Raw genomic sequence first — 22,728 nt, forward strand, 5'->3', positions numbered from 1 at the left:
TAGTCTTAACTCAACAAAGTATCCACAGTGGCCATATCAAAACATTAGTCTTTTCACTTCTGTACTCCAAAGCACTGGTTGCTCACCAATTCCTCCTAACTGGAATCAGAAGCTCTTACAATTGCCTACAGGCCCTATCTTGTTTGGCCTTTTTACTTCTCCGGCCCCATTTCCTGTTTCTTCCTCTTACTTTCTCCACCCCAGGCAGCACGGCCTCCCTGCTATTACCCAACTACCAGGCACGCTCCCACCTGGCATCTGCGTGTTCCCTACGCCTGGACTATTTTATTTCCATGTAAGTATATGGCTCCCTTTCTTACTTCAAGCGTTTACTCAAAGACCACCTTCCCAAGTAGGCCTACCCAGATCAGCCCCTATAAACTGGCAACATTAGCGCCCTGCTGGCGCTCCTGATTCCCCTTACTCTGCTCTATGTTTTTCTTTACTTTTTAGATATAAATTTTTTACTTTGGAACAATTTTAGATTTATAGGAAAGTTAAGAAGATAAGGCAGATCATTCTTCTCACCCTGTCTCCCCTAATTTCAACATGCTGCATCACCAGGGAACATTAATGAGAACTAAGAAACCATTACTGGTATGTTACTATTAACTAAACTCCAGACTTCATCTGGATTTCACCATTTTTTACACTGATGTCTTTTTTTCTTTCCTGTTCCAGAATCCATTTCAGGATTCTAGACATTATGTTTGGTCATCATGCCTCAGTCTCCTTTGGACTGTGAGAGTTTCTTGGTCTTTGTTTCTCAAGATCTTAATAACGCTGAAGGGTAATGGCCAGGTACTTTATAGAATGTCCATCAATTTGGGTTTATCTGATATTTTCCTCATGACTAGACTGGGGTTATGGGTTTGAAGGGAAGAGGACCAGAGAGATGAAGTAGTTTTCTCATCGTATCTTTTTGGAGACAGGTTACCATGCGACTCAACACTAGTGCTATTAACCCTGATCACGGGGTTAAGGTGATGTTTGCAAGATTTGTCCATTATAAAGTTACTAATTTTTCTTTTTCTATACTCTAGTCTTTGGAAGTGAGTCACTAAGTTCAGCCTATATTTAAGAAGGGTAAAAATCTTTATAGTGTTTTAATATACTCTTTAGTTGGGGATTCTCAGGTGGTGCTAGTGGTAAAGAACCTGCCTGCCAAAGCAGGAGACGAAAAAAACACAGACAGGTTCGATCCCTGGGTCGGGAAGATCCCCTGGAGGAGGGCATGGCAACCCACTCCAGTATTCTTACCTGGAGAATCCGATGAACAGAAGAGACTGGTGGGCTACAGTCCACGGGGTCACAAACAGTTGGGCACAATGAAGCCACTAAGCACGCACATACATCTTAAGACAGACTCTACAACTATAGTTAGAATAATAAAAGCAATTGTTTTCCACTAAAGGAAGCACTGTTCTATACGTTTTAAAAACATAGCGAGTTAAACTGATTTTATTCATTAATTGCTTAATATAATCTGTCTTCAAAAGCAGACCGGCTGTGTAGTCCCCTTCTTGAGCAGAGCCTACATGGACACTCAGCAGACATTTCCATCCTTATCAGTGTAACTGCTGCAATGTAGCTAATTTTACCAAGCATTATTCTCCTGAATAGTAGTATCAGGGATAGGAGTCATATTGTCAAGTCATTAAGATTCCGATGGTCTCGTTTCATTTAGGACACCTTAATTTTTCTCAGGTCATGAATCATGAACATCTGATATTAACACAGCTAAGAAAAAGCATCTTGGGTTCCTTTCTTGGAAACATGTTAAAAACAACAAACCAGATAAGAACCATGGTCAGGAAAATCCTGCCTAACTGCCATAGAGCAGAACCTTTCATTCAAAGACAAACTAATTTATTAAGAACTCAAAAAATCAGCCAAACATGGAGAAGAAGAGGCGAAGAATGAAGTAGACTAGGGATGCAGGCTGTTCTTTTCTGTAGATTCGGGAAGAGCAAAACTTTTCCGAAAATCTTGCAAAAGAAGAGAAAGCTGAGATGTGATCACAAGGTTTCTTTATTTATTCCCTAAGCATTTCTTAATTATTTATAGTGGGCCGGGTACAATGCAGAGTTTAAAAAAAAAAATCAATCAGATACAGATCCTGTGCTCAAGAGGCAGACACATGAGAGGAAGAGGGTAAGATTTGTTCTGTATGGCCCCAGAGAAAGAGACCACTATGTATGGCTGGAAGTTACATTATAAAGAACTTTCTAAGAATTAAACTGTTCCAAAATTGAAAAGCCTGCATTGCACACGTCATCAGTGGCAACAATCAAACAGAAACTGGTTGTCCTAACCAGGAGCAGGAATCAAGCATGAGTGAAAAAAAATTGATACAATGATCTGTCTTAGGGACTTTCATGTGAGTGACTTCTTGCCTTCACTAGAAAGCAGAGAAGAAAATTCTAGGCATCTTTCTAATACCCAAGTGATACAATTCTATTCTGAAGACAGATCCAATCATGTCAATTTAAAAGCTATCTGAAATATTCACAACTATTTCAGATAGTTTTGTGAATATTTGTGAATATTCACTTGTGAATATTTCAGATAGTTTTAAAATCTCCTCCAATTTCTCAGTTTTTAAAATGTTCTCTCTATATTAGGCTTTGTGTTTCTCAAAAATTAAATTTGTTCTTCATACTATTTTTCTTCTAGCAGCAAAGGCTAAGGTTTGTATAGCACCAGTTAGGATATAACAGCTTTACTGGAACACATTCATTGGTTTGATTTCAGCTCAATACTTAGAACATGGCTGGAGAAAAATTATTAACTGAAATGTTTATTGCCTAGTATACTGAGATCAATAAAAACTTTAATGAAAAGCCGAAATAACTGTTGTAACGATGTTATATATGGCAAATCAAAAATAACCTCCACGGCAAGTAAATACGTAATCTGACAAAATTCTGAAAGAATTTCTAAAAATTTAAATGACTGAGAAGCAAAAATAAGAAGAACGGGGGCTTTTGATTGCAAAAAGAAAGGACTTACATAGTCAAATCAATGATCTGAAATATCATAGCGTGATGTTTGTCTTAATGTAACTGCAATTCACATCACATAGTAAGAAAGTCATTTGTAATTCAGGTAACTTTCTAAAGTCCTCTTGGTCCCAGGAGAAGCCATCCTTGTAGCTTTTCCTCACTGTAAGTTTACCTCTCCGAAAGGTTCGTGTTAGGTTCTGACATATCAGTGGTACCATGCTTACTCATTTAATATACATATTTGTTCAACATGTATCCAATTTTCTGTTTCTCTTTATAGCAGTTCACTTTGGGATGTCTTATAAGCTCCCAGCAACAGAAACATCTCATAGAAAACAGCTGAGTGATAGATAGTTTTTTATATATACCTCTGGAGGGGTGACTGCATAATGATCAAATAAACTGATTCATTATTCCATTATTTAAAATTGCTTATTCTTTAATTCAAAGTGATTTAGGTATGTAGTACAAAATCAAAGCATGGCACAGTGAAATGTTTAAAATTCCCTAAGTGAAAATGGCATGCATGCCAGTCTAAAAAAGGTACCAAAGCAAAGGCATTTATAAAGACAAAGTAATAGCTAAGAGTACTGTTACTATGTAGCTAAATGAGAGTGGTACAGTTGATACAGGGAAAACAGAGGTGCTCTATCTTCTTCACAGCTCAAGGAGTAAAGGAAGAAAATGTAGACATATCCATACAGGATGAAAGAGAGGGAGGTCTACAGTGATATGATTTGATCCCAAGTACCAAGGAACAGATACTTGACTCTGAGCAAGGCACAGTGCCAGGTGCTGTGAGACCAGCAAGAAGGGTGCTGTTTATATTAGCCAGGTTTATATCAGCCAAGACTCTCTGAGTCTTGATTTCTGATCTTCCAAATGGAGGTTATGATCTTGTAACGCGACTGTGAAGAGGAAGAGGGAGTGATGGAAAGCCCCTAACCAAGTCACCACTCACAGTGGTAGCTGTACTTGGTACAGCGATGACGAGCAGGATGGTCACAGCCTCAGTGACTGAGGCAATGGCTTTTCTTGCCCGCAGAGAGTTCCCACCAGAGACGCTGAATACACAGCGTATACACTCCTGCCGTTCCGCACCCACGCTAAACCTTGGCACGGCTCTTTCCTGCAGAGTGTAAATGCAGCCTCTGACCCTTTCTCAACAGAAGTTCTAGGAACCAACAAGTTGAAATTTTTACAAAGCATGACACATGTCTGCTATTCTGACTTTACAGCACGGTTGTAAAGCTACAACAGGCAGTGAACAGTCACCCAAGTCTTCCTTGGTGTCAGGCACTCTTCTAGATACATCAAGTCAACTAATTCTCTCGACAACCCCGGGATGGAGGTACGGTCTTAGCCCCACTTTTCAGATGAGAAGACATGTTCATGTGAAAAGTCAAATGACAGTCCCTTACAGTATTCTAGAGTCACAAGGCAGTTTTATTTACATGTTGGATTAGCACATGAGCGTTAATTGGTATAAATTCAAAAGAGAAAAACTATGATTGTAGGACCTGAGAATGTTTCACAGAGAAGGAAGAAATGAAAGCTGAAGAATGAGTAGGACCTGCTCAGGCAGAGAAGACAAAGGTATTACAGGTGAGGGAAAGAATGCGGATGAGGTTACAGAAATGGAAAAGCAGGACAGAACAGGTGGATGGTGGGGTAGAGGTGGTTTCAGGTCAGAAAATTAAAGGCAACGCTGGAAGGTCAGATGAGGACCCAAGTGGAAACGGTTTGGAGTCTGAAGGTGTTTGCTTGAGGTTCCCATCTGTTTGATGTTCCTAAGACTGCCTTGAGTTCATTATGTCCAATGACATTGCCGAGCAGGGCCTGTGCACAGAAGGTTAACCTGGGCATGAATTAAGGGTCTCAAAAGCCTCCAAGAGCAAGAATCCCTCCACCACGAGTTGCACAAGGTGCCTAAAATCGCAAACTGGAGTTAACATACGGATGGCCTGCACCTGGCATGATTGGCTAGGTACAGCCTAAAGTTCCAGTGGCATCAGAAACACGTGGGAAGCCTATTAGAGCACAGAATGCCAGGCCCCAGGCCCCCGTGACTCGGTAGGTGTGGAGTGCGGTCCAATAATTTGCATTTGTAACAAATTTCCAAGTGATGCTTAATGCTACTGGTCCAGGGGCCACACTTTGAGAACCACTGACCTAAAAGAATAGACCACAGAATGGGTAAATTCTGATTGGAGACAGAAAAATCCTGCGTGGGGTTATCTTAAATAATAACTCATGAAGGGACTTCTGAGTGAAAAGGAAGAGACTAGTTATGTGAAGATACTGTAACAGATAAGTAAGGCACTAAGAACTGGGGCATCTGAAAACAGCAACTTAAAATGGTAACTCTGGCATCCTTAAGTCCACCCAATTGATGTTTAAAAATACCAAGTGGCAATTCTTGAGCACCATTTTGGACAAATTATCACAGAAACGATACATTGCTCAATGGCAGTTTATCAAGTATCCAAGATGTTTAATTTTTGTTTGTATTGGTCCCACCGATACATTGACATGCTGAGAGGATTTACAAAGAAAGTAAATAGTGTTATTCTTCTTTATAGTGCTCAGGGATGGGGAAAATAGTAAAACATCATTCCTACAATTAAGTGAATGCAAATAATTCATTCACTAAAATGTCAGCTGAAATGAATGAAATGAAATGAAAGTCACTCAGTCGTGTCCGACTCTTTGTGACCCCATGGACTGTAGCCCCCCAGGCTCCTCCGCCCATGGGATTCTCCAGGCAAGAATACTGGAGTGGGTTGCCATTTCCTTCTCCAGGGGGTCTTCCTGACCCCAGGAATCGAACCCAAGTCTCCCGCATTGCAGGCAGATTCTTTACTGACTGAGCTATGAGGGAAGCCCAAAAAGTCATCTACAGAACTGCAAAGAAGAGGAAAAAGGGTCTCTCAAGAGTTAATAAGATGGCAACAACATTAGCTAGACTTCTATGAATCACAAAATGCTGTTATGTTGATAAAATCTATATAATCAAAGCTCTTATTTTTACTAAAGTTCCTTCTGAGTTCTGTTTCAATTTCTATTGCATTTTCTATCTCACACCAGTATTTCCCCCTTTATATAAAAAGTTACTGAGAGTTCCTGTTCCTATGACCAGTTTTGATATTTTTATCTTTTCTCTCTACCTATAAATATTTACACTGTGGGAAAGTTTTGAATCTTCTATCTGGCTTTCAATATTTCTACAACGGTAAAGGGGCTTCCCAGGTGGCTCAGTGGTAAAGAATCTGCCTGCCAATACAGGAGAAGCAGGTTCCATCTCTGAGCTGGGAAGATCCCCTGGAGGAGGAAATAGCAGACGACTCCAGTATTCTTGTGGAGATAATCCCATGGTCAGAGAATACTGGCAGGCTACTGTCCATGAGGTTGCAAAGAGTTGGACACGACTCAAGTGACTTAGCAAGCACGCGCGCACACAGAAGAGTCAAATTTGGTAGGAAAAAAAAATTTTTTTAATAAAGGAAGTGAGGTTTTATAAAAGGAAGGCAATTGAAGAAAGGGTCTCATATTTCAGCTTTTGAGGATTCTGCTTCCTTTTTATTCTTTTGGGGAAGAATGTTTCCTTCAAATCTTATACTTAAATCTGGTTTCCTACTTTGGTTAAATATCAATAGATTACGAATGCTTGCAGGCTTCCATCTCTCAGACAGGAAAAAAGTGCCAGGCACAGACTTGTCTGGTTCACACTGTGAAGATGATGAACCACTAGTGCAGAGGCTGCTGTCCTCTGGGTTGGGGGTTGGAAAGAGGACACTGGGATCCATGGTGTCTTCCTCTGCCCTCTCCACTCCTTGCTTCAATTTCTGCCTAAGCAGTTTGGTTTGATCTCAGCTCATTGAGAATTTACCAAAAAGATATAATAATGACTTCTCTTCTTACCTTTGGCATATAAGCTTAAGATCAAACCATTTTTTCCTAAAACTTTAACAAAAATAAGTAGCACTCTATAAGTAAACCTGCAACTAATAAAAACAAACTAAATTACCACTGAAAATCCTATAGCACTGCTATGAGAAAGCAAGGAGAAGTGAACATTAAACATTTAAAAAGCACATACGGGGACTGGAAAATTTGTGAGTTGTGACCTACTAAAGTGGCTTATAAAAAACTTAATTCACTTGAACATCCTTAGAAAGTGACAAACGTTGTCAGAACTATGACTTTTCTTGAGGGTTTTTTTTTTTCTGTAAATATATGGGTTACACTGTGTTTACATTTGTCAAAACATAGTGATATGTGTGTTTCACTTTATGTAAATTTTATCTCAAAAGATAACAAGCCTGCAAACAAATAATAACTCTGGTAATAATACACACACTAAAATATTTAAAAGCAAACTATTGACACCTGCAACTCATCTTGAAATGCATCAAAATGGACTGATGGATGGAAGAATACACAGACACACATATGATAAAGCAAGAGTTTATGCTAATAACAGATCCTACAGGGTAGACATACAGATGTTCAATTTCACCCTTTCAACTTTTCTTTACATTTGAAAATTTTCATAATAAAATGTTGGGGGGAAAAGAAATATGAAATCAGCATAGAAAAATATGAAAAACAAAGGAAAGTATCATAAAAATACCACACAGACAACATGAAGACACCTGGATGATAGTACCTATGTTATTTTGTAACTTGTTTTTACCACTTAGCGATATGAGTATTTTCCTAGCTTTTTAAGTAGTCTTCCAAATGCAATGGAATTCCATTATACGGATGTAGCATAATTTTCTTCATATTCATTTATGTATAACTGACAAGTAGAACTGTAATATATTTAAAGCATACAACATGATGATTTCAATATACGTAGGTACTGTACAGTGTGATATGATTCCCATGATCATGTTAATTGACACAATCATCACCTTTCACATTTTGGGGGGAGGAAGGGTAAGAATGTAGCATAATTAAAAGATAATTTGTTGTGGGACACTTGAATTATTTCCAATTCTTTATTATTTATTTGAGATAAGCAACTTATTAGACCCTTCTTCCTGCGTGTCTCAAATTATTTCCTCAGGGTAAATTCCTCAAAGTAAAATTTCTGGCTCAAAGGAAGGAAACATTTTAAGATTTTTTATATATTTGCTAAACTTTTCCCCAAAACATGTATCAATTTACATTTCTAATAGGAGTGTATCACAGGTCATAACTATCCAGATATATGATATTTCAATTGTAATTAAATGCTTCCATAAATAAAAGTTATCTATGACCATTTGTTCTCCCAAAAGGACAAAGGCTCCTTTTTAAACAGTCTACAATAAGCAAACCTGTTAGCCAAATCTAGGTTTCTGAATATCATACTATGGAACTAACTGAGCCTGGAGCATCTTTTCATGCCAATGATGGAGACACATCAAAAGGACATAGGAGCCAACTGAAGGGACTCTTACGTGCTAAATCGGGAACAATTTAAGCATGAAAGTGAATAACAACAGTAGTGAGCTGTAACATTCCAAATTCGAAAAAGAATCCTCAAGTCTACAATGAAACAATAAAAAAATGGATCAATAAACAATAAATAAATAAATGAATCAATAAACAACTGAAGAAAGGAAGGAAGAAAGGCTCTCATTCATGCTAGAACCTTTTGCTTTCTACACTGTTACTGTCATAATAATACTAGATTCAAACAAGAGTCACCAATGGATGCTAAAGACATTGGGTAATATTTGTTGAGGGAAGGTATTCACATAACCTCAAAGTATCTATCAATATCTTAATAATTAATTATGAAGAGAAAATAGGTATTTTTACTGGGGATAAATTGGGTGAGCCTCTCTTAATCAAAGATTCATAATTAATGTCACCAATAATAGGACAAAATGACATAATAGGTCTTCCATTAAGATAAGCCAAGGACTTGTGTTGTTATATAGCATTCCTACCAAAACTACATAACCTTAAACCAGGCGAGAGGGAAAGGAATCAGATTAACCCCAAATGATGGATATTCTACAAAAACTTCCCAGCACACTTCAAAAATGTCAAGGTTGAAAAAACAAAGAAAGGCAGAGAAGTTGTTGCAGATTAAAACAGACTAAATAGATATATCACTAAATGCAGTATGTGATTCTGGATTAGGAAAAAAAAAAAAATTGCCATAAAAAGCCATTATTGGGACAATAGGAAAAATCTGAAAATAGACTTGTATAATTGGTACTACTGAATCAATGTTAAATTTCCAATAGTTGCATTATAGCTGTGTTCTTCAGAGAAGCTAAAGTATTTAGAGATAAAGGTACATAGCATCTGCAATTTACCCTTATGTTCACTAGAAAATATATAATCAATAATATAGAGAGAGAATCAATACATATATATATAAAATATATAAATCAATAATATAGAGAGAGAAAGCAAATGTTGCACAATGTCAATCAGCTGTGATTCTAGGGGAATGATATGCTACAGTTCATGGTCCCTCCTTGTAGTTTCTCACTAGGTGTAAAGGTTTTTTTAACAATGAAGTTTTACAAGATATGGAAGCAACCTAAGTGTCCATCAACAGATGAATGGATAAAGAAGATGTGGTATATATTATATGTACAATGGAACACTACTCAGTCAGAGAAAAAAATGAAATTTTTCCATCTGCAGCTACATGGATGGACCTAGAGCTTAGTGAAATGAGTTACACGGTCAAATACTATTGCTATCACTTATAGGTAGAATCTAAAAAACAAAACAAATGGATGAATATTTTAAAAAACTAAGTTGTAAAGAACTACCAAAATTTTAAGTAAATGCCATTTTTCTTTTTTTCCTAAATCAGAAAAGTAATATATACTCACTAAACTCGGTTCAGTTCAGTTCAGTTCAGTCGCTCAGTCGTGTCCGACTCTTTGCGACCCCATGAATCGCTAGAGGTCTACAAATAAAAGTTCCTCTATATGCCCACATAAGCAGAATTAAAGAGTTATATATAAACTTTTTCTACCTTTCATAAAACATATATATATTTAACCAGACATTAGGTCATTCTTAAAGAGTTCCATGAGTGAGCTACAAATATATTATTAAATGTTCCATTGTTTCTAAGATTGATTTGCAAAAATGACCAAGTGACACAGGACTGAATCTATAAATTAGAAAAAATCCAGAGCGTATAACCTTTATCTTATCACTGAGAAAACATCTAGCCACCAAGCCAACACATAGTTCATAAAGTATAACAAACATTTACATAAGAAATGCATATTTCCTTTCCAATAACTGCCAACCCCTAGTCAAAATTATTTACATCTTGAACACACATTAAGTCAGAAAGCGTGGAGACACTTTGCAGTAACTTAGCGTGCGTCTTTATCACTCACAGTCCCTGCCTAAACCGAGCCCCAGAGCTGAAACTGAGTTTCTGTTTTTCCGACTTAGAAGTTTATGAGGCATGCTCCTGTGGTTTACTGTAGTCAGCTCCAATTCTGAATGATATGCACTCTAGTTAAATATCTACACAAGAGCAGGATCTGGCAGTTTCCAGTTCCTGCTTTCACTCCTGTGCTTCCCTGTGTCATGTTCCTGGTTCTCTCTCAGACAGTAAAAAATACTACTGGCTATGGATGGCGGTGGAGTCAATGGGCTGCAATTTCCATCTTCCTGTCAAAATTTGTTTCACGTCTCAAAGTCTTTCTCATATCCAACAATCACGTAAGAACACATTCACTGTACTGAAGTCGTATGATGCTTAAAAATATTAGCATACTTATATACTTCTTGAATATAAATTTGATGGAACCGGTTTATTATCTGTTCTTACCTGGTCAAACTAGAGGTTTCAGAATTAAAAACTAGAGAATAGGGGGTCCGGTCTGGATTTCATCCACCCCTATTGGGGCAGCTGTACATATTTTGCAAAGCTCTATTTCCCAACCTACAGAATGAGTACAACAATGCCTGCCTATAAAGGGCTCAAGAGTTCACCAGATTAAAAAAAAAAAAGATAGGTTCAACTCCAGAGTAAGAAATAATTTTATTATTTGGCTACTATTTAAAAATTTATTGATCAACACATGACTGGGAGAAAACGTTTTCTACGTAGCAGCCTTTTGGTTTGGAGCACACATTAGCTTTAAAAGCTATCACTTCTTAATGCTTTCTACAACCTACAGAGGTATCTTAGTCCTCTGGCTTGGGTTCACAAATCATACACACCACTGCTGGTCACATAGTCACAAAGCAGTGCTGGGAGGGAACGACACAAAGCGCTTTCTATTTTGGCCATTTCGGTTTCCTTTCTGAACCAACTGCTGTGGTTCCCTGACAGCAGTTAATGAAAAAAAGGAAACCATTCAGGGAGATTAAAGGATATTTATGGAAAAGTTCACTTTAAAAACATACTGAGAAGAACAATAATTAGCCAAAACACGGCATAAATAGAACCAACCAAAGCAAACTCTAGAGGGTAGCTATTTAAAGTTACTGACACCCTGAGCTCCTGCAAGTCATCTCTGCAGCTAGCTTTACTGTGGGGTTTGGGTACCAAACTGAACGTGGGGACGATGCTGTGTCACTTTCCTAAGAAAGATGAAGGGCCTGTGTACAAGTTCTGAGCTCCACTAGGACCAGCACCAATTCCAGACTCTGAAAGTCAAAACGTTTTTTCCAATTTTACAAGTAGAGCAGCTCTCTGTGTAGCACTTTTATTAAACAAAATCCATCACTCTGCACTTCAAGTAGAGGTGAAATCCAAGAAGCTGGTATTGCTTCTATTTCAATAGAGAAATAATGCTTTTTGTTTTTCAAAAAGGCAAGTCCTGGGGACCACAAATTCACCAGAAAAGTGGAAAGGGGATGAAAACTTTACACACTACTCTTTACTGACCCCTTTTGGCTGACCCAGGGCAAAGCCTAAAGTCTGGGAAGACCTGAGCGCTCACCTCCCCAGGACAAGAGCTCAGAGAACATTCGGTCTTGCACGCCATGGAAAGAAATCCTCTCAGTTCAGATGACCCCTAGTAAAACTCAACCCTACAGCACACGTGGCACCGATTGCTATTTATGGGGCTCCCAGAATGGAAATTTGGGAAACAGCCTCATGGATCAGCCCCGAAGGCTCTGCTAGGTCCCTGGCAGCCTGTGACCTCTGACTCTAGGTTGAAAAGCTTACATAAGTGCTATCACGACCACTTCTGATAGCAGGAAAAGACCTTACCTCTTTCTCTATCTTGAGTAGCTTCTTTACAGCCACCTCCTTGTCCTGTGATATCCATTTGGCTCGATAGACACTCCCAAAACTCCCTCCACCGCAGTTTTCAAAAAACTGCAAGTCATCAAATTTAATTTGCACAAAGGAGGTACCGAGAGACGACATCTCATAATGACAAAGTATTATACTTCCACAAAATCTGCAGAGGGAAAGGGGGAAAAAAAAGCTGGATTAGAAACATATTAGAATGAAACCCCTGAATTCCACTTTAGCTAATATATACCAAGTCCTGTGGTGCTTCCACAAAAAGCCTTGATGACTTAGGAGGAAGAAACGCAGACGTATAAACAAATCAACATGAAAACACTTACCCTGGTAGCCCGAGCAAAATTCAACAGCAACCTGTCCAGACTCTGAAATACAGCTGTCCCCAGAGAAATGGCTCAGATTTCCCCCCCGGACAAAGCCTGCCACAGCACTTCCTGCACATCCCCAGCAGCTCTGCCTCAAGGCTACCGTGAAACCAGGTCTCTCTCCCACGCAAAGACAAACGGGAAGTGTGCTCTCAGCAGGAGGCTTGCACAGCTCTTCTGGCATCTGAGGCATGCCATCTCCCTGCGTTGTACTCACTTAACATAAAATATACATAACCTAAGCATCTGAGCATGCTGGCTCGGGAGGGCCCAAACCCTGCAAACAGAACGCACGCTTGGGGCTGGGATTCCAAAAGCAAGTGGTCAGCTCTGGGATGAGAGAAGAGCTGGCCAAGTGCTTTCCAGAAGTGGCTCCCTGGACTGTGTCCTGTAGCAGAACTTAATTAAAGAGCAGAAAATTTGCCCTTGATTACAATATATTAAGTCATCCAGTGATCTCTGCCAAGAATGTTTAAAAAAAAAATATTATGCCTGTTTCCAGAGGAATAGATTACCTCTCACAGAGATTACAGTGATATTTTCTGCAGTCTAAGGAGTTTCACTATTCTCCAGGTAAGGGGTAATTCTTCACACTCTATACCTAACCACAAATTAGCAGGAAAAACAAAACAAAAACCTACAACCAAGAACAAGAAGGTCTAAAATTTTGAACCCGTAAAAAAAGCAGATGGATAAAGAAGTTTTTAGACATGTTCTTCCCAAGTTGTAAATCAGAATCTTATACTGAGGGAGCAAAAAGATGAACCCGTATGTATAGGACATTCTACAAAACAACTCCCTTGGCCTCTTCATAACTGTCAAAGTCATGATTTAAAAGGCAGGGAAGCTTCTAGTACATGGAGGACTTCAAGAAATATGACTAAATGCAATGCATGATCACTGACTAGATTTTGGATCCCCCAAAACAGCAGAAGTCAATTATAAGGATTTTAGGGAAATTTGAATATTAACTATACATTAGATAATACTATTTTCTGCATGGCAAATAATGGCATTTTGGTTTTCTAGAAGGATGTCCTTGTTCTTGGAAGATATACTGGGTGCTGTATCAAAGTATGATATCTCCAATTTAATTTAAAATAGTTTGACTCCCCTTCACCCTCCAAAAAAAAAGTGAATGGGTACAGAAAGGAAGGAGGCAAATCCAGCACAATGTTAAGAACTGGTGACAAGTATGTGGGCGTTTTATAACTTTTCTATGGAATCTGATTATTTTCAAAAGAAAAAGGAGATGGGGCAATTTATATCTATTACACATGTTAGTACAAATTCGTATCTATTATAGATCTCACTGTGCTGCTGACTAGCCAGTCCATTTAGGAGCATCAGGTCACTGAAGAATGCTGATTTCTTAAGTGAAGTCAAACTTGACTCTACTTTGGGATGAAGGCAAGACAGAAGACTGTTTACCCTCCGAAGTTTAAACGATAGCTTTAGAATCTACATAAATAAACACAGTATCAAAATACAGTCAGTACATTTTTGAGGCAAAAATGTTACCTAACTTTTGCTTTGATTCATATTTTGTTAATTAGAGAAAAAAAAAAAGACCCCCCAAAACACAAAATTTAAGACCATGCCAAAGATAGGTACATAGAACATGCAAGTTTGTTCTTATCTGCAAAATGTTTGTTCAACAAAATGCAAAACACTGCATGTAAGAGTCCCTCGGTGTTATAAATACTATATCTATATTTTTACTATTTTTACTTTTATCCAAAAAAATGAAAACTAGAACTCCCCTGTCCTACCCCTCCTCACACTCTCTTCAGGGGGAACTAATTTCAACTCACTTAGGATTTTATTCTGATATTTATATTTCATATGATATTTTTATATCTATTAGTACATTTCTAAAAGTGTGTTTATATAGCTAGTTCCTGATTGTTCCGTTTTAGTTATTACGTATTCACTTCTCCCTGTGGAAGAAAAAGATTAGTTCTCATCCCCGATCCTTTACCTCCTTACATCAAACACGTCTCACGTGCCCTATCCTCCCAGCATCCAGCTCTACTGTAACATTTGGTTAAGTCAATATTCACTGTTTACAGCAGTCTGGCAAGGTAAACGTTATTCCCAAGAGTGCTGAGCAGGACTCAATGACTTTTGCTTTCTTGGATAATTATTCGTTTCTCCCTGAGTTATTAGTGGTTTGGTTTGGTTTTTGCTGTTTGTTTAGCCACTGGTAAAGAATCCGCCTGCAGTGCGGGAGACCTGGGTTCAATCCCTGGGTTGGGAAGATCCCCTGGAGAAGGGAAAGGCTACCCACTCCAGTATTCTGGCCTGGAGAATTCCATGGACTGTATAGTACATGGGGTCACAAAGAGTCAGACATGACTGAGTGACTTTCACTTCACTTAGCTTTGTATACATCCAAAACATATTCACCTCATCAAACTCTCTGAACTGCAAAACTCCTCTCAGTAAAGTAAAAACATCAGGTAACGGGGGAGGAGGGTCTATTTTCTTCTAGGAGACACTTCTCCTATACCTTTCACCTTGAGCAGTCTGGCTGAAGCAGTGGCTTTCCAGGTCTGATTGCACAGGCTTGTCCATGATCCTCAGCATCCTTCATCTTTTCCTCTGTGGGAACTCCTGGCTTCCCTTTCTTGGTTTAGTCTCTTACTTTGACAGAGCACATCTCCCATTAGCCACCTGAGCAGAGTGCCCAGGACGCAGTTTTGGGGGGAGAATCTGTATGTCTTCAAATGTCTTGATTGGTAGTATGTTTTCAGGTAGGAAGTTATTTCCTGATAATTTCACAAGTATTACCACATACTCATCTAGTTTCTAATGTGTCTGTAGAGCAAGTCTGAAGTTACTCTGCTTACCAATTCTGCTTACATTATTCTTTCCTTTCTGAAATCATTTAGGACCTGGTATTCAACCCTAGAATCCTGAAATTAATAGGATATGCTTAGGAGTGAGTCTTTTTCATTCATTGGTGGCATATTCAGTATACTCTCCATCTGTGACTCATGTCTTTTAATTCCAGAAAATTTCGTTGTGATCTTTCTTTACCACTTACAGCCATTCTTACTTCTTATTTCCTCCTCCAGCCCCCTAGACACACAGGAGGACAGATTTGCAGTTCCCAGAACATGCTTTCCCATCTTCACACCTCTGCCCAGGCTAGGGTTTCTGTTTTGAATGCCTTTCCCTGCCCAGTGATGTCCCTGACCATCTCCTCTGAGCCCCCTGAACACAGTTAATTCTCCTTTTTTTGTGCCACGGCCCCTTTCTTTATCCTTTCATCTTTCCCACTTACTTCCCACCAGATTATAAATTCTTTAAAAGTGAAACACATTTCTATTTTCATATGAATCTTCAGTAGCTACTATGCAGCCAGCATATCACACTTATTCCATTCAAAAATATGTGTTGAATGAATGAATCAAAAACCAATCAAATAACTTCTGGTTATTCCTGTTATACCATTTGCAGCTGAAAAGATTACAATCAGATTAAGTAAAATCTGAGAACTGTAGTTTTTATAAGTGCCCTCCAAAGGATTCTGAAGCAAATCCTGATCTGGAAACAGCTGCCTAGGCTTTTTGGGAGACTAAGAAGAGTATATTTGGGATCTCTAGGGTTAGAGAAGGAGGAAAGGTGAGGAGGAAGAAGAGAAGGGTGGAGAGAAGAGAAGGAAGACAGAGGAGGAGGGAGGAAATCCTTTCAGAACAGAGATCTGAACCAGGATGAGATCGATATGAATAAATCCGAACCCTCAGGTACAGAGCAAGTCCAGGGTAACCTGAGGCAGGATCAGTCCCATTTGAAACTGACCCAGAGGTACCAGAGAGAGGCAGACTTCTGAGAAGCATAGTTCTCAGGATCTTCACTCTGAGATGAGGCAACCAGTCAGCTCTTCCCAGAATCACTGTTACTCACTTTGTGATACATCCTGCCTTTTGGAAACTGGCTGTGTATGAATGGAACTATATAATTACTTGAGTGTTTTATTGGGACCATAAAAAATTAAGAACCATCTGATTACCAAAGAGACTAACAATTCTGGGGTGTATGAATACAGGTTTTCACTCCAGTAAGCTTGGCAAAGCATCATGGACTTAGCTAAAGAGCCTGACTGAGATTCCCACTGCCATCTACATGACTGTCTGACCACATATATTTACTTTTCCCTTTGCGCTTTCCCTCCTTGAAAATCATTATTCTAAGAGGATCAATTTATGACCAGAAGAAAGGACAATCAGAGTTGCAGATTAATTATCCTTAGAGCATCTTGGGGAAGATTATGTTCTAAAGTTTTAGGTGTCTTCTCCAGTGAAGACACTAGAATTTAATAAAAGTCATCCATATAAATGTATTTACATAGTACACCCAGTCAAATGATGCTGTCATTCTACGATGCTAAAATAATTGCTTTTACACAAGAAAGACAACTTTCCTCCATGCAATAATTCCCAGTCCTAATTCTATAGCATCCTAACTTTGGTTTCATAAACTCTCAAAGCTGTTTTAAATGCTACTGATAAGTATCTACCACAGAGCACTGAAGAGTAAGTTAGAACAGGGATATGACAAAAATGAAAGCCTAAGACAGTGTCACAACTCGGAAAATATTGAAAATCACTAACTCAGTGGTTGAATCAAATCACTAGAGTCCTCAAGTAGTAAGACTTTAGTAACTACTACTTTAGTAGTGGTAACATTTTTTTAATGTTTAAAAATTTCCTTAGGGAATTCCCTGGTCATCCAGCGGTTAGGACTCTGCACTTTCGCTGTCTGAAGCCTAGTGTCAATCCCTAGCTAGCGAACGAAGATCTTGCAAGCCACAGGGTGCAACCAAAACATTTTTTGTTTTCCTTAAATTAAAATTTAAATATATTTTAAAACTATTAATTGCTGAAAGCATAAATCGTACCATCAGCTTATTATCAAAAGTGGAACTATAGGAAGAAAACCTTAAAGGGAAGGTTATTTTACTTTTCAAAGTTTTTAGCCTTCCAGTCCAAAAAAAAAAAAATGGACTTTTGTCCTGGATTTTTGAAAAAGAGGAATAAAAGAAACCCGTGAAGTTTAGAAGTAGATAGACGTGAGTTAGAATTCTGCCTCTAGGGCATTCCGTGGCAGTCCAATGGTTAGGACTCTGCACTTCCGCTGCAGAGGGCATGGATTCAGGGAACTAAGGTCCCACAAACTGCCCAGCACAGCCCAAAAAAATAAAAACTCTGCCTCTACCTCTCAGTAACCTTGAATCAATCACTTTTCTCAAGACCATGGTATTTCCAGACCCAATAAATGAAATATCCGTTGTTACCAAATGTTTAAAAATTGATAGTCCAAAAGTTAACATGTTTGCATAGTATTATTTGACCTCTTAAGTCTTATTTCCAAGTAACAGATATTTGAACACAACATAGCTTTGATCCCAGAGAAAGACCCAGTTAGCTCTAGTAGCAAATCTGCACTGACCAGCTGTTAGGCCCTGGGTGGGACACCGAGCCTCTCTGAGCAGTTTTCTCCCTGGCAGTAAAGCCCATCCCATGTGGTTGTTTCGAAGTGGGAGACGCTGTGAAAGGCCTTGCACAGGGCCGTGCACACGGTACATAATACTCAATAAATGGACACTGTGGTCACCCAATTATTTTAAGAAAGCTTGATATCACATTTAACCATCTACTTCTCAGCCTTTGTAGTTAGGATTCCTTTCCTCAATAGTTTTCCTCTCCTTGTTTTCAGAATTGTTCTATATTATATCTCCATTAGTTTTGCAGAGCAAAAATAGATTACTGTATCATTGATTCCCTAAATCCTTATTACAGTATCTAAGTTTCTTTGTGTATGTTTTATATTTTTTCTCAATCCTCTCTTTGCAACCCCATGGACTGCAGCATGCCAGGCCTCCCTGTCCATCACCAACTCCCGGAGTTTACTCAAACTCATATCCATTGAGTCGGTGATACCATCCGACCATCTCATCCTCTGGCATTCCCTTCTCCTCCCGCCTTCAATCTTTCCCAGCATCAGGGTCTTTTCAAATGAGTCAGTTCTTCACATCAGGTGGCCAAAGTATTGGAGTTTCAGCTTCAGCATTAGTCCTTCCAATGAATATTCAGGACTGATTTCCTTTAGGATGGACTGGTTAATTTAAAAAAATTAAATCTACTTATAAAAGGATTAACTTTATTAGAAAATAGACTCTTGGACTTTTTCTGGACTTTTTTATCTTTTAGGTTTATACAGGCCTATTATTTCTCAATTCAGATCCTTTCTCTATCCTTTACTTATACTACTCTATTTCCTCTCTTCACAAAAGTAAAGTTAAAAGTTTGTTGTCTGATACAATATAGAAAAAAAAAATCATTTGTTTTGTCATGACCTGAATATGACAAAAACAAACAAACAAACCCAAACCTCAACAAATTCCTTTGCCAAGCTTGCTACCCTAGTATTTATTTATGCTAGCATTATTTCAGCTTCCTTAATGAAGATTAGTGAATAAACTAATAAAAATGTGCTTTATCATGTGTATAAAAACAATACCACTTGGATTACAGTTCTGCAATTCTTCTTTTTTTTTCTGCAAGTCTTTTTCAAAAAGGAGGAAAGCTCTGAGGTTGATATATTTGTTTATAACATCAAGATCAAAGATGCAGAGCTTCTGTTCCTGAACAGGACTGCTATTCTGCTATGATAGGTAAGTTCTGTAAGACTAGCTGGAGACTAGGTATGAATAGAACTCACCAGTACTGTGTCTACCCTAGCTGTTGCCTTCCTTCCTCCAAGGCTGCCACTAGAAAGCAGGCTATCTTATCTAGAACAGGTTGCAGGGCACCATGAAGAGGATCTGGGTATCTAAGAGAAGCCAACTTTAAAAGTCTAAAACCTAGAACAGCTATTGTTCCACTTCTTTTCCTCTCTCTCCTTTATCACATAAATAACATAAATCTCATAAATAACATAAACATAATATAAACACAAATAAAAGATCATGGCATCCGGTCCCATCACTTCGTGGCAAATAGATGCAGAACAGTGGAAACAGTGGCAGACGTTATTTTGGGGGGCTCCAAAATCACTGCAGATGGTGATTGCAGCCATGAAATTAAAAGACGCTTGCTCCTTGGGAGAAAAGTTATGACCAACCTAGATAGCATATTAAAAAGCAGAGGCGTTACTTTGCCAACAAAGGTCCATCTAGTCAAGGCTATGGTTTTTCCAGTGGTCATGTATGGATGTGAGAGTTGGACTATAAAGAAAGCTGACTGCAGAAGAATTGATGCTTTTGAACTGTGGTGTTGGAGAAGACTCTTGAGAGTCCCTTGGACTGCAAGGAGATCCAACCAGTTCATCCTAAAGAAAATCAGTCCTGGGTGTTCATTGGAAGGACTGATGTTGAAGCTGAAACTCCAATACTTTGGCCACCTGATGCAAAGAGCTGACTCATTTGAAAAGACCCTGATGGTGGGAAAGATTGAGGGCAGGAGGAGAAGGGGACGACAGAGGATGAGATGGTTAGATGGCATCACCAACTCAATGAACATGAGTTTGAGTGAACTCTGGGAGTTGGTGATGGACAGGGAGGCCTGGTGTGCTGCAGTCCATGGGGTCGCAAAGAGTAGGACATGACTGGGTGACTGAACTGAACATAAACCTCTACTTGAAGCACAGGTTAAACACTTCAGTTAAAGAAGAGAGACTTTCATGACATGCTTTTTGCCAGACATGTTGTTGCTAGAAGCAAAATACATGAGGAACAGAAATGTAGGGAGAAGGGGTACTGATGCCCAGAAATGCCCTGTGGAAATGTGTCCATGCTCAAACAGAGGCCTAGCTAAGAAACTATGAGTAGGTACAACCCAGGACACGGGCCGGTGCAGGTGTTCCTTGTGTCAAACGATTACAAGTTTTGAGCGTTGAATGATTGGAGGCCTGAGGAAGAGAAGGAGGTCAGAGTCTGAGTATAGCAAAAAAGTGTAGAGTGTGCATATTTCTATGAGTTGGCTAGAAGAGGAATTCACAGGTGTTGGGGGTGCAGGTTGGGGTGGAGGAGAAAGCAGTTGCTAGTAAGAAAGATCTACTCAGTCAATAAGCCCACCCATTCAAGATTCTGCTTCTACTCAGCTCTTGTTTCTGTTCTTATTTCTACTCTTGTCAAACAGAAAGTATCTCACCTTCCTGGCTGAGTACAATTTTGGACAAACCTAGAGTGAAGGTTCCCCCAGAAGGGGAAGTATGAGAGTTAAAACTTGCTAACCTTGAAGTAACATGAAAACAAACAAAACCCGGGGCATTAAAAGTAGATAAGACCAAAGGAAGACTCTACAGTATGTATCACAGAGCCAGAGGCCACACTATCTGTAGACAAGTTACAGATGGAATTCAGGGTTACCAGAGCTGCCTAACAAGAAAATATGCCACCCTGTTTAGTAGTGAGTTCCTTATCACTGAGAGTGTTCAAGGAGAGTTGGGGAGGAGACTAGGAGAGGAATGAAGAGTTTCATAAAGATCCACTCCAACCCTGTGAGTACACCATGACTAACTGACCTCTCCCTTCCCTTCTTAGGGATGTAGTCATGAACCTGACACAGAGAGCCCCCTCCCTTGTGGAGGAACACGGTGATCAATGTCAATGATGGGAATAATGGAGATGACCGGGCTGTCCTCCTAAATTTCCCCTCCTAAACTGGCTGAGAAGGTGAAGCTGTATTTCACATTTCTATCCCACAGCTATCTTCCCCTCTTCTTGACTTCCAAAGCAAAGAGCTTTTCTGACCTTGAAAGCCCCAGAGTGACCACAGAAAATAAAAACTCTTTGGATGACAATCTACACTATTCTTTTCCCAGCATAATGGAATTGCATTACCCCATGCAGCGGGCTGGGCTGTGAAGCTCAATGGCACAGTACTATTTTCCAGAACCAGGCCCAAGCTCCTCAAATGTGGATGCTCCCTCAGGGGGAGCACCCAGCTCTGTGAAGAAGGTATATGAACAAACACACATCTTACAGCATTGATTTTTCTCTAAGATTTGGGGGAAGAAACATGCTTGGTATTTGTATTGGTTTGTTCAATAAGTCAAACAGTACAGAAAAGAATGCCATGGTCACATAAATTTTTAAGATTAAATGCAGGATCTGAGAGAAAGTGCTTGCTTACACCGGAAGTATTTATGGTTATACCTACAGATCCCTGAAGGAATACATTCTTCCCCTAAATAGGACATTTTGGTAGAAAAGTTCAATCAGCAAAGATTTACTCCATGATCTTCAGGCAGCAACCCTTGCCTTCTGTTTTCAATTTTCTTCTTTGGAGGTCCAGAGACAAGTCCATAAAGAGTGTTGGTCCCTGAAGGTAATCTGTGCTCAAAATTAGCTGTAAGAACGGTTCCAATATTGGTCTTCTAGGTCATAATCAACCACTATTCCTATAGCTGCGAAATTCTTCAAACTTAAATGCACTAATTTTCAGATTCTCCTCCCCTTCCCCAAGAATATTACAAAGCAATGTATAAATCGTGTATAAACCCAGAGGTATGCACAAAGCTGCTTTAGAAATCCTTATATGCAAAGCAAGAAAATAGTTCTGAAAATCTGCTAGCCCTCCATGTACACATAAGTATAATCTGGGAACAGGGCAGGCTACCAAGGGCAAGCCTTAGCTGGGAACAGGTGAGACAGGCAGCATTCTCTGAGTATAACTTGGGAATGTGGAAAACCCCTTCTCTATCACTCAGTGATGGCGGCTAAAGTTTCAGGCACTGGTTAAAGCATTTCTATGTGCTGTCTCATATCCTTACGAAGCAGGGATTACTGTCCCCAATTTGCATGTGAGGAAATTGAGGATCAAGCATGTAAAAGTTGCCTAACTTAAAAGTGACACAACTGAGATTCAAATTCAGGTCTGACTTCAAAGTCACAGCATTTTTTCCACCATATTTTCCCCATGCTGTCATTCTGCCTTCTCCTTCTAACTTGTGTTTTTCTCTCCCTCCCTTTAAACAAACCCTTTTCTTACTCTAGTAATTATTAGATTGCTTACCATTTACCTAAAGTTCAACATGAGGCTTTAATTTCCTAGAAGCCATCATGACGTTGGGATTACGATGTCAAATGCCTGGCTGC

General features: G+C 39.2%; 1 protein-coding gene across 3 annotated transcripts in view; it reads right to left on the minus strand.

The window, feature by feature from the left end:
• MAP3K20 (mitogen-activated protein kinase kinase kinase 20) overlaps nucleotides 1-22,728 on the minus strand; it is a 167,308-nt gene that overhangs the window by 141,951 nt on the left and 2,629 nt on the right. Inside the window, exons 1-2 of one of the 3 annotated variants that reach the window (XM_055572217.1) lie at nucleotides 12,579-12,794; nucleotides 12,214-12,406 (exon numbers count right to left, since the gene is read on the minus strand). In XM_055572217.1, the coding sequence (XP_055428192.1) occupies nucleotides 12,214-12,372 (159 nt within the window). In that variant the 5' untranslated portion in view covers nucleotides 12,373-12,406; nucleotides 12,579-12,794. Of the gene's footprint in view, nucleotides 1-12,213; nucleotides 12,407-12,578; nucleotides 12,795-22,728 lie in introns of those variants that run through there. The other 2 variants (XM_055572219.1, XM_055572218.1) reach the window with 2 other exon arrangements.

The sequence above is a fragment of the Bubalus kerabau genome, chromosome 3 (genome assembly GCF_029407905.1).
Source record: "Bubalus kerabau isolate K-KA32 ecotype Philippines breed swamp buffalo chromosome 3, PCC_UOA_SB_1v2, whole genome shotgun sequence".
In the NCBI taxonomy this organism is placed as follows: domain Eukaryota; kingdom Metazoa; phylum Chordata; class Mammalia; order Artiodactyla; family Bovidae; genus Bubalus; species Bubalus kerabau.